The 12,969-nt window shown below is 40.3% G+C and overlaps 1 protein-coding gene across 5 annotated transcripts in view; it reads right to left on the bottom strand.

The window, feature by feature from the left end:
* The window catches only part of KLHL1 (kelch like family member 1), a 130,126-nt gene that overhangs the window by 91,368 nt on the left and 25,789 nt on the right, over nucleotides 1-12,969 (bottom strand). For all 5 annotated transcript variants that reach the window (XM_081003048.1, XM_081003046.1, XM_081003044.1 and 2 more), the window contains exons 2-3: nucleotides 12,511-12,693; nucleotides 7,683-7,819 (exon numbers count right to left, since the gene is read on the bottom strand). In XM_081003048.1, the coding sequence (XP_080859174.1) occupies nucleotides 7,683-7,819; nucleotides 12,511-12,693 (320 nt within the window). The remainder of the gene's footprint in view (nucleotides 1-7,682; nucleotides 7,820-12,510; nucleotides 12,694-12,969) is intronic.

Genomic DNA, 12,969 nt, shown 5'->3' with positions numbered 1-12,969 from the left:
GTCTATATGTGGACTCACTGTAAATCCAAGCGGTAACAATAATAAATTAGGTACAAACATCATACTAAGGTAGGTTCTTACCAGAACCAGTGTGCTATAGTGGTTAGAGTGTCAGACTAAGACCTGGGTTCTAGTTCCCTCTCAACCAGGAAGCTCAGTCTCTCAGCCTAACCTCCATCTTACGGTTGCTGTGAAGATAAAGTAGAAGGGGGGCTACCTTGAGGTCTTTGGAGGAAAAGTGGGATAGAGAAATAATAAAAAATATTTTTTAAAAGTGATTGCAGATTCAGATGAATGCAGCATGTCGCCTGGGGGAGCAAGTTATGAATGGTTCAACACATTTTTGAAAGGGATTGAGATGGCTGTGGATTGAGAAGGCTGAAATGGGTTCTAATCTTCTACACATTTTCAAAGTAACTACAGTGGTGCCTCGCAAGACGAAATTAATTCGTTCCGCGAGTTTTGTCGTCTTGTGATTTTTTTCGTCTTGCGAAGCACGGTGTCGGGAAAGTTTTGGAAAAGCTTCAAAAATCACCAAAGTCTTTAAAAACCTCAAAAAAGGCTACCACACCGCGTTCTATGAGTTGCTCCTCGAAGTCAAGTCGCAACTGTATTCACGGTGTTAAGAAAAAGGAAACAAACTTGCAAGACGTTTCCGTCTTGCGAAGCAAGCCCATAGGGAAAATCGTCTCGCGAAGCAGCTCAAAAAACAAAAAACCCTTTCGTCTAGCGAGTTTTTTTGTCTTGCAAGGCATTCGTCTTGCGAGGTACCACTGTATGTCAACAACAGGATACTGGAAATAAAAGCCAAACTGATAGCAGATTCTTATTCTTATTCCGTTTGACAGTCACTTTATCTTGCCCAGGACAAGTCAAAGTGGCTTACAAGACTAACAACCATACCGCCACTACCACAAAGAGATATTGAAAACATGCCACCCATTTCCGAAAAAACACAGTTAAAGGCCATAGAGGAAAGTTTTTGCCTGGCTCCTAAAAATATGTAATGATGGTGTTAGGAGAGTCTCCCTGAGGAGAGCATTCCACAAACAGGGAGCCACCACAGAAAAGGCCCATTCTCGTGGAACCACCCTTCGGACTTCACATGGTGGAGGCACACAAAGAAGGGCCTCAGATGAGGATTGCAGGCTGTTTAACAGGCCATTTAAAAGGCACACGTTCTGTTGCTTTGAATGGGAGAAACAACTAAACACCTGTGGTATGTAAAGTGTTTTCCTTCTAAGCAGATGGACCTTCCAAGGTGTCAGAATTGCCAAATTTATGACAGATTGGGTAAAAGATTGCTATTTTAGAGGCAATGGAAAAAGTCACCCACGCAATGATCTCCCCATTGCTTTCAATGGGAGACCCAGATCCTCTTATCCTGCCTGAAATGTCTGTGTTTTGCATACAATTGGCATGATTTTGCCCCTCCAAAGGATCAGACCTACCAAACTGTAGATGGAACAAAATATTTCTCATTTTTAAATAATTCCTAATGTATATTAATGATCTGTCTCTACCTTCCTCTCCCCGCTCTTCCTTTCTCTGGCCTATATGAAGGCTGTTCCAGAGTGTTACATTTCTTCATCTCAACTGTAACAAATGGGGAAATGAATCCAAGAACTATAATATTTTTGTTTCATTCCTAATTTCAATTTCCATTCATTTTAATTATGAAAATTAATGAAGTAAATTGGCTCATTTTGTTTAGTTTTTCATTAATTTAAAAAACATGAAGTGAATGGATTCATGCTGTTGATTTTTTAATTCATTTTAAAAACAAATGCATACTCTCTATAGTGGGGTAGTAGAGAAGGGGGGGGGGGAATCACATATGGCAATCCATGCATTCCTTTGGTTTCAGATAGTAAATTGGTAGAGTCTAAAAAGTCCGGGACACAAATTTTCATGGCCCTCTAGCAGCTATGGTGGCTCATTTACCAGAAGTAATGTTAACTCCTGGTGTGTATTTTGCTCTAGAGGGCTTAGTTTGGTCAGAATCAAGTATACACTTCCAGAGTTAACACTAAATACATTACTTATGGTAAATGGTTGTGCATTGGTTGCCAGATGTGAAATATATTGACATTATTTTCAGCTCTCCTACCCCGCTCCTAGAATAAAGAGCTCATGCATACTTCCTTTTGCGACATGCTTTCCAGGCACAGGTCTATGTTTTAAAGCACCATGTCCAAGCAGATTTTCTTGTTCCAGTGCTTTTCCTGGGAAAACCCACAAAATCTGAGCAAATGTCAATCCATGGAACACCTGATTGCATTTTGCTCCAATTCAGCGGTAAAATGTGGGTGTTCCTGGGGAAAGTTCCAGGACAAAAAAAAACCCCTGCTTGAACATGCAGCTTTAAAGCCTGAACCTGTGCCTAGAAATGGAGCACAAAAGGAAGTCTGGGTGAGCCCAAAGTCTAAGTCAGCCAAGTGGCATGTTCCATTGGTGGGGACATGAAATGGTCAGAAACAATTTTAGCCAGATAAGAGCCAATATGTGTGTGTGTGTGTATATATATATATATATATATATATATATACCCACCCACCCACACCCACCCACACACCCGTGTGTGTGTGTGTGTGTGTGTATATAAATGTTTGGTTTTGTAACAGTGAGGCTTTAAAGCTGGGTATAATAAAGGGGGGGGGGGGAGATACACGTCAGGAAAGGTGACAATGTGTACTGGGCATGTTAAGAAAGTAAACCTATTGAGTACTCACAGATGTTAATAATTTTCTCATTTTTTTGCAATTACCAAGAAACCATTTAATTTTAATCTGATCACTACAGCATAAATTAGGCTAATCACAAGTGTGATGCTCAGCTTCCCACAGCTATAGTTCAGCTGTCCACCCCCATATTTAAAAGTCCTTGACTGGGACAACCTGACTAGAACAACAAACTTGGTTTCTTGAGGAAATTTACAGTTCTACCCTAAATTAGTCTTCATTCAATGACTCATATAAGGCTTACAGAAGCAAATGCCAGATACAGCAGGGATAAGAACTATTGTAGTCGACGCATCAAATGACTTACCATACAAGTAACAAGCCTCACAAGAGGTCATTGGTGGGGGTGCTGTGACTTTTCTAATCAATGAAGAGGAACTGGAATCTTCCATTAATCTCCTCCTCTGACCTTACACTGCTTGTGTGAATGGGTCTTCACCTTGCAGCGGTAAGCCAGCGCAAGGGGACATCACCTCACAGTGAACACAACAATTTCAACATGGGCTGTGAGCTGCAGTTGAACCAGTGCTTTGTGTTACTCCGCCCCCCTTATTTGTGAAATGGATGATAGGAGTGAGACGTCTATTACCAATATAGTGGCGGCAGTGAACAGTTCCAGAGATTTGTAAGTGCCTATTTTTTCCCCACGTCCACTGGGTAGAATAGTAAATGACAATGAGGAATGAGAAAGAGTGACTTGTGTACAGTAATGAACTTCTTTACAGCACCTGCAGATACAGAGAGAGAATGAATGAATGGATGGATAAATGTATGAACGCACAGCAGGGTAAAATGAATGCAAATACATCATTAAAAGGGGCTAAAACAATGTTTATAATCTGGAAAAAAATGAGACAGATGTGAAATGGGAATACCTGTGGCTTGCACTACCATTGAGTACCTCACTTAAACTTCTTGGCAGCAGTTGGGAGCTCTGATAGGTAATTACAGATTCCTCTCAGACAAAATCTTGAAAAGGTTGCCTGCAAGTATCCTTCACATGTAATTGGTAATCTTGCCTTCAGTTTTGTCAGACTACAGTATATGTGTATTAAAGGAATGAAAGAGATTGCAGGAAAAAAATTATTGTACCGGAAATACTTAGGAAAAAGATATACTAAAATACTACTTTTATTACCTCCTCCTCTTTGTGTGTCTTTCACCATTCACTAAAGACCTGACCAGGCAATACATCTACATAAATCTAAGTCTGTGTGGGGAGGAAAAGAGATTGCACTTGCTAGTTCCAGCCTGAGTATTCATTGTGCCTGTGAACAGGCTCTGCTGACACATTCTGTACCCTTAAAAACATGCAAATTCCATTGCCTTGGTTCTATACATAAGTTTGGGTTGATGCACTATTGGGGAGTGGGGAGCGGAAGAATAATGTGCAAGCCTTTGCTCAGGCTCATGAAGGCTCATCCACATAGTGCTAAACCATGGTTTTGTGGTTTGTTCAGTACACATGTTTCTACACAGCTGCATGCTAACATTCTATGTTCAGGGACTAAGTCCTTCTGGAATATTAATGCCTGAGGAAATGTAGTTCAAATGGTGCATTGGGAAATCTTTCCAATGTAACTCTGGCCCTATTCCAGCCATGGATAGCCTGATGTCAGCCTGGTGGGGCCACGTCCTACTAGCATGGCAACCAAAATACAAAGAAGCAAGCATGCATAATATTCAGATTGTTTAGCCTTTGCCAAGGGAGAAACAGAAACAAGTCATAGATCTAAAAAAATTAAAGTTTTTAACTAAAAGAATACTGAAACAGAAATTAACTGGGAAATTACAAGGATTTCCTAGGAAAAAGAGAAATGGCAAGGGAGAGTTGGGAGAAGGAGAGATTGTGGGGTGAGCTGGTGACACAAATGCACAGTACGGCTTTAGCCTGAACAAGATGAAGGTGGGAGAGTGGGATTGTTGCAGGAATGAGAAAAAAGGCAGGAACATTGGGTTAGAGAGGGGAGGAGAATGATTACATTGAGGACCTCTTTGAAGACAACAAAAAGGATGATTATCTCGGGTTGTGAGACAGATGCCAGTCATCATCTCAGTTGCCTGGGTTGCACTCAGGGGAATAACAGACTAGAGGGGCGAAGGAGCAGCACAACTCAGCAACATAGAAAGGCAGGGTTAGTGTGCCCAAGCACTTAGAGACTTGGGATTTGTACTTCAACAACATCTGGAGGGACAAAGGTTCCCCACGCCCTTGGTGGCCCTGGGAGATTGTTTCCAGGCGGTACAAAACAAGTATGTTTGTCCTAGGCTTGATTAACAAGGGAGGAGGGGAGGGGTTGTAAGTGACTGAGGTTTTCTTAAAGTGGCTATAGTACACTATATTGTGAGAATGTCTTTCCTCTTACAAGGATTCTGGACAGCCAATAGGTGTACAGTGAAGAATTATATTATATCATGGAGAGAAGCAGGCTGATATTTATAACCTCAGGAAGTACCACACTATCTTAATAACAGAGGGGTGAGGAACCTCAGCCCCAGGGACTTTCTCCAGCTGCCATACATTGTGGTGGCCTACAATCAATTTGGTCGGTTATAATCTGTGCAAGCCTGCTTTAAATTAATGTCCTATTGCTTTGTATGCAACCAAAGATACATTTTTTTATCAATACAAAGCAAATGATGGGCCCCTTCAAGTATTACAGAGTCTTGGCCTTTTAGAATCTATAAACATTTACAACAAAATCATAAAAAGGAAGTTCAGCAAACTGCATGTATCTCTGCATTACAGTTCCATTACTAACAAGTTTACAACCAGTGCTTGGGTGGCAGGATATTGCTGACACAATCCCATTATGAATACTAATATTATTTGTGTCACCTTGATAAGCACTAAGTATGAACAACTTCTGAAATCGTACAAAGGACAATATATAATAATATATACGTGTTCAAACTATTTTAACCCTAAGGACAGATGCATTCAGAATCTGACCTGTTCCTGTATCTGCCATCTAAAACGTTTGAAGGTACCAGATTTAACTAAAACTTTGTAAAAACCATTCTCTCAATTTCTGCAAATGCTTAATATAGCTAGGTGGAACAAAAGGAGTGCAGTGGAAATTCTTATACAATGGTGCTATTTTAGAAACCATTGCAAATGTAGTTGCTTTATTCATCTGTATGAGTGCGTCAAATAGTCTGCTTCAAAAGCTTCCTGGCAAGGTCCATTCCCAAACTCTTTTTATATCATACAGATAAGGCTAGTTTCACCACTAGGATGAAACGACCCTCTTCCAAGAGTTATTGTTTATCTCCTCCAAGTGTTCTCTAAGAGACACCAGGGCTGGCTAATGATACTTTTAACCCATGTTACGTGTAGGCCAGTTCTGAGATGTCAGAACTTAAAGGTATATAGCTGGACAGCATTTTTCTCTGCGGTATATGGAGTCCAATCCAGAGACTCTTGTGCTTAACAACCGGCTGATGGTCTGCCCAGAGCAAAGAGTTTATTGTCACTATCAGTTCTTACAGCACTGGCCACATCTTGAAGGGAAAGCAGATGCTTGGATTCAGATAATCTGTCACTGAACATGTGTCCCCCAACACCTGGACCTCTCCTTTGATGAGAAAATCCAGATGGGTGGTACACAAATGAAAACCTATTTGAATAGTCAGATAGATGTTGCCATATTGGGTGAAGATTTATTTTCCTCTGCATATTAAAACGTACATATATTTTAAACTAGCCACTCTTGGTTAGCTAAGTAATTGGCATTCTGGGGGAAAATAAGCATAAATTGCTGCAATATGTTATTTATACATTTGCATAATACATACCATGTGAATTAAAGTGGCAATCCTAATGAAACAGTAATTTCATTTATGTTGTAATGAAAACTCTGTATTGAGTTATCATAGTAAAACTACATAGAGTAATCCCATTATAATAAGGGAATGTTTTAACAAATACCTTAATATTCAATTAAAACACTTAATGGAAGTGGGAAATTTAGTTAACATAAACATTACAATGTATATGTGTGTGTGTATGTGTGCGCGCACACACATTGTTTCTTCCTCAGACTAAACATGTTTTGCTTTAGAGATATTCATTACATACTGAAGTTTTAATTTATTTTGCTGAGGGTGCTGCTTGGTCAGAGATACATTAAAATTTCATTGTCAATAAAATGCATGCAATTTGGCAGTTTAATTTTCTACTCATCTTCCTAATACCCTCCTCCTCTAAGGATAGTATGCTTTATTTAAGCTAAAACCTTATCAGTTCTGTGCAGAGCTTGACATTCTGCTTGTAACCACGTACGTTTGTGAAAGTCTCATGTATTTTTTATACTTCAGTGAACAGGGTGTATTTCCTGTATCATCTCAGGATACTAATAAGGGTCTAACTGCACATTACACACCAACATATGTAGCAGTTCACTGGCATTAAAAACCAATGATTCTATCCCAGTTCTGGAAGATGCAATTTAGAGTAGACATGGGGCAGGCTAACCCCTTTCCCGCTCCAAACTATAGCATCAACCACACACACACACACACACGTACACATCACAACACATTTGATCAAGCATTCTGAAACACTGCATACTTCTTTAGAGAAGGTCCATGCTCACATGCGCAAAGCAAACCTGCATTAAGACCAACAACTCCTAGACCTCAAAAGGGTGACTGGCTCAGGTTGTTAAGGGTCAAGGGCATAATTCCCTCCCACAACCACACACAACAATTGCTGATAACCAAAGGCCCTCCCACATGTTAATTACAACTATTAATTCCTCTCCAGCGCACAGGCAACTCCAACAAAGAGCATGGGGCACATAAATATTACAAAGACATGGCATTCAACTTTCCCTCATCTTTTTGCAATTCTTTGCGCTTACTATGGTTCAGATGTGTCTTTGCGGTTAAAGAAGTTTCCATTTAAGAAAATATAATTTAGTGCATATTATTCCGTACCTGTGTATGCAAACTGAACAAGATCCCAGAGTGCACTTGGGTCAATGCCTTCCATTTTGATTTCCTCTTGCTTGGCTTCACAAACATCACTTGTAAACATGGCAGCAAAGTAATCAGAAACAGAACTGAGAACAAGTCTGGGAAAAGAAAAGAAGATCACAAGTATTAATTAATCCATTACATTTCACATTAACTGTTAAACAGTCCTGTTCTCAATGTGCTCAGCTAGAAGCATCCTGCTGTATGCAAATATGCAGTCAACAAGGTAATGATGGACCAATGATGGACCCATATTGAGGATGATGGAAGTCCCAATATATGGAAGAATTTTATTTTATATGTAAAAATTTCTTTGTATGTGAGGTAATTTTTTTTTGTTCTTCTGTGGGGGAGGGTTTTAATACATAAAATCAATAAAGATTTTTAAAAAATTAAAAATAGAAGCAACCTTCTGTGAAATTCAAGGGTGGAGAACTAGTAGCCCTCCAGATGTTGTTGAAATCTAACTCTCATAAGCCCCAGCTACTCTCCACCCCTGCTTTAAGAAAATGAAATGTTAAAAAACAACAATGTCATGAAAATCAAGCACACTAGTTTGACTCAGATGGCAATCCTATGCGCGGTTATCTAGGATTAGGACCACCGTATGCATGGATAGGATCTCACTTTAAGAAAGGTTAATATTTCATGAAAATCAATCAATTTAAAAGTAACATTTAAAAACTACACATCACCACACACCAAAATTAGTAACACATTGGTTATTTTGATTTAAGGTCAATCAATGTCAAACAGCTATCAAAGAATAAGCATTAGCAGGTCAAGGAATGTTGGTACCACACAAACAATAATAGCGTTCCATTTGTCCTGTGATGGAAGGAATAGTTAGAGAGTTCCCTGCCTGGACTCAATCTTAGCTCCTGAATGGTATCATTCTTTCCATGATTCAATGCTGGGAGAAGAAGAGTCCTGCTGTTGAATGTGAGAATGGGACCTGGAATGGTCCCTGGAAGGTTTGAAACTTCTAGAATAATAATGCTCGCTGTATCTCAGAGGTGAAGAAGGTGCCTGTAAAGCTTTGTAGGTCTGTCTCTCTAGATTGACTACAAGAAAAAGAGTAGTGCCTCCCATTGTCTCTAGGAGACAACTGCCCCATTCTGTGATAGACTATGCACTAAGAATATCTTTGGGGTAGGTCCTTGCTAAGTGGTGGTCAGATATCTTCAACCCAGTCTACAAAATCGAGTTGGCTATATTTGCCCTCAGTCACCAGAATGGGCAGCAGAGAAGAATGTCAAGCATCTTCGTGACCCCCAAAGCTGGGCTAAGAAATACAGCCCTCCCCTGATGTGGGCATTACCTTGCATTTCTGTAGCGGGAGAAGGGTCTTGGCCATATACATAGCCATGGCAGTGACTCCAGACCCATTCGACAAAGACTGGAGCAGGATGAGACCAAAGTGAAGCTACTTTCTCACGCCAAACTTCAGCCCAGGTATGTTGGGAGGCACCCGATTCATGGCAGCCTGAGCATCCAGACAGAGGCTTCATGCTGGCTTTCATTGAGGAGGAAAAGACCCATTTTTCCTGAAGCAAGTTGCCAAAGCAAACTGGGTTTCTCTTAAACATATATTTCATATGTACATAAAAATATTTTACTTATTTTTTTGTGTGTGAGCAGCCATTTAAAAAACACACCACATTGGTGAACTACTACCACAGCTAGTGTTTACCCATGTGAAACAAGAAATGAAAGTTGCCTCATAATTAATCTTAATTCTGAGAAATGACATCCTATTAAATCATCCAGTATTCAAAAGGAAAATAAGGATGCCTTTGGACTCACTGAATTCACAATGAACTGTTGCTTTCTGCACCTCAGAGGGCTGCAGGTGGTGCTAAATCTTGGCACTGAGGCATGTTGACCTATTCAGCAGAAAGGTCAGTTGTCTCCTGGATGTCATTTTCTTCTTTTCAATTCCTGCTATGCTACAGGAATAAACTAATGAACCTTGTTTCCTCCATGGAGTGTTGCATGCTATATGCAGCCCAAAGATAATCCATCATTTCACAAAATACTTTGATCCAACTTTCCGAAGCCAGCATTTAATTAAACCTACTACTTCCACGTGCACTATCCAGGGCGTTGCAGATCTGAGCAATTGGAAAATTTACCACAATTCCTTGTTTCCCAAGGAAAAGTTAACATTTCAAGTGACCTAAGTTTCCCTCCACCCTGACCCCACCTGGTTTCTAGTTCAACAATGGATTTTATTGCGGGAGGAGCTGCAAATGTAGATATGAAGCTTCCGCCCACTGCTTTCAATTACCCGCATTTGCATTTATCACCTTTATCAGAAAACATGGATCATCTAATGTTATGCATGAGAAATTAGGCATTCTACCATAATCTACCAATAGGGATGATGTAGTTCCACTGATGTGGACAAGCAGCCCATATACCCCTTACATCCAGCTCTAGGAGCTTAATTTCTACAAGTGCTATTGGTGGCTAAATGCTCATACTTTTCCAGGAGCTGGTCAAAAGAAAAAGCTAAAAGCAGTCAACTATTGCCCTTGCACTGGGGCGGGGATGAGGGCGCTGCAAGTGGGCCTGCGATACTTCAAATGCAAAGCCTTGCTTTTTTCTCATCCGCATGGGCCCATGGTAGTTGCAGAAGTGCTTAAAGAAACATTGTTGCAATAAATGTCACATGATAAACATCTGCCTTGTGTTCTGTTCCTCATATTTACAAGTTATTTCACAGCCTGAAAATTCGATTTGAAGAGGGTGTGTAAGGGGTGTGTAATATATAGTGCACTATATGTGCCAGTAATTCTTGATGGAACAGAGTGAGCTGTTGACTGCAGATTAGAAGTCAGAAATAATATACAAGCATGCATGCACCTTTAAGTATGAGGTAAAAATGTGATGCAGTTTTTATTTCATGGGCAAGCTTATATTTATTAAAGCAATTTTTTTCTGCTTCAAAAAGATTTGATTGCTGTTGAACTGAAATAGTCAGAAAATCAGATTCAGTGAGCAGACACACAGTGATGCAAATATGTCTACTAACCCTTTAGATAAAAATGGTAAACAGAAATCTCATTTCCCCTGCCCCTGTAAAATCTGCAACTCCTCCCACTGTCCAGCAAATACTTTATCACAGTTTCCAAATTTGGCAAGTATGTAAGATGTACCCACTCTGAACTGTCTAAAGTAAATCAGAGCAGCAACATAAAAAAGGTTTCTTTTTATTATACCTTTGTCTTATGTTCTTTCAGATGAACAGAATCAAGCATTTGAAATATAATGTCTTTCAGACTTCAAGGGACTTTGGCTGAAATGCAGGCCAGGACTCACCTAACATACCAATCCAGCAAAAAACCCCAAAAAAACCTGGCAGAAGGAGTTCTACTTGCACAATGGGACTCCCCCTTCTCTGTACTCATCACACTTCCCTTCTGTCCCCCAAAATTGGCTTGGGGTTTGTGTCCAAAGTACCCCTAGAACAGTATGTGTGGGGACAAGAGGGGGGATCATTCCATCTGACAAGCTGCAATGTTTTTGCAGACAGAACATTTGTAATATAGCACATGTTGAATTCTACCAATAGTCTTTGAATGTGGGCTACAGCTGAACATCGGAGGTACGTGTCTTGTAAAATCTTTACGAGGAATTAGTTCTGCAACTTTGCCCTTTTCATATATGTCACCACTACTAACCCAAGTTTGGCCAGGTACCAATGTCACATTTCTTTCTTATGAATATACCTCAGGGTAGAAATTAATCCTCAGCACAACTGACATTTGGCTATAGGATGAATCTGTACCCTACGGGCCATTATATGCAGTCGGGGTAGAAAGCCACCCCAGCTTATTTTTAATAGTTATTTTCAAATTGAAATTAGTTTAGTAACAACATGTCCTTGATGACTCACCACAATAGGTATCTTAAAAGCTGCAATTCACTGCCTTCTGGTTATAATGTTTGCAGGCACTTGAGTACCTGTTCTCAAGAGATTCTGTTCAAAAACTTGGAACTGGTCAACTTTTGGTGAGGATGGTGAAGCAAGTGGCTAGCACACCATGAGAAGGACTGCTAGGCAGCCAGGTTGTGCAGCAAGATTCTCTGCATTCACTCCGACTTGCTTTCAACATATATGCACAAAAAGATTTCAGGCTCTATTTCAGGCTCTTTGTATCCCCCCTTCCCCCAATTTATACATGGTTTCCTTCCTCGGTGAATAAACACCAACAGTTCCCAAGCACAACTTGTATCCTTTTGTTGTGGTTAGCAAATGCAGAAGGAAAGGTAGACAGTACATGCTTGCAGTAAGTGACTACTACACCTTCTTGGCTCCTTTTCTCCCTTCCCTGGAAGCAAAGGTGTTATGGTGATAAACTATCACCATCTTTTATCCCTCCAAGGCTGTCTCTGTAATCTTTCCTTCCAGTGATGCTACCAGATGGTTAAAAGAAGAGGCATCTTTTCCTCTGATTTGGAAACTGGAGAGGTAAAATATGGTACTAAGTGTTGATAGTAGATGATCTAGTTCAGTGGCATTACCCTCATTACCATAAGAACGGTATTAGGAATTAGTTAGTTGCCTAGGCAGCAAGATTGCTATGCAGTTCACATGTACATTTTTAGACTTGATGCTGGAACTCCTGACATGTAAGCGGTAGTGGCAGCGCACTGTGCTTGTAGGGATATACACCTATGATCAAGAGTGAAATATTTCTCGAGATACAGAACAAAGTCTGTAAGGGCATGTCTGCAAAGATGAGGCTAAATCACAGTTAATTTACCATGTTTTATCACCTACCTATGTGCAGGTATCTTACGGTTCCCAGCAATCAGGATAACATCACATAGTTGTTGTTGCTTCAGGTAGCTTTCCATCTTCCTGAAGGTTTGTTCAGCATGGTGTACAGCTTGATAGAACTCCTCAGAACTACTTGGGTCCATGTCACATGGAGGTGTCAAGGAATGGCTGACTGCTGACAACCTGTAAGCCCAAATAAAAGGCAAAGGTTGTGGGTGGTTAGTCATGATGAAATGCTTCTAGGAACAAGGAGTTATTCAGATTCTCAATGCTGAAAGGAATAGAACTGAAATGTGCCCTTTACACAACTCACACCAGCCCCTGCTGGCATAATACATGGCCATTCTCATAGATATATGAGAAACCATGTATGCAAGAAAACTAGCTTCTGTGCACATATTTATATTTGTATTTGTATTTGCATATAGAGGCGCTGCTTGCACAGAGCCCCAGCCCAAT

The sequence above is a fragment of the Podarcis pityusensis genome, assembly GCF_964106645.2.
Source record: "Podarcis pityusensis genome assembly, chromosome: 4".
Lineage (NCBI taxonomy): Eukaryota > Metazoa > Chordata > Lepidosauria > Squamata > Lacertidae > Podarcis > Podarcis pityusensis.
Note: the sequence above shows the minus strand (reverse complement) of the source record. Positions and strands in the feature narration are given on the sequence as shown.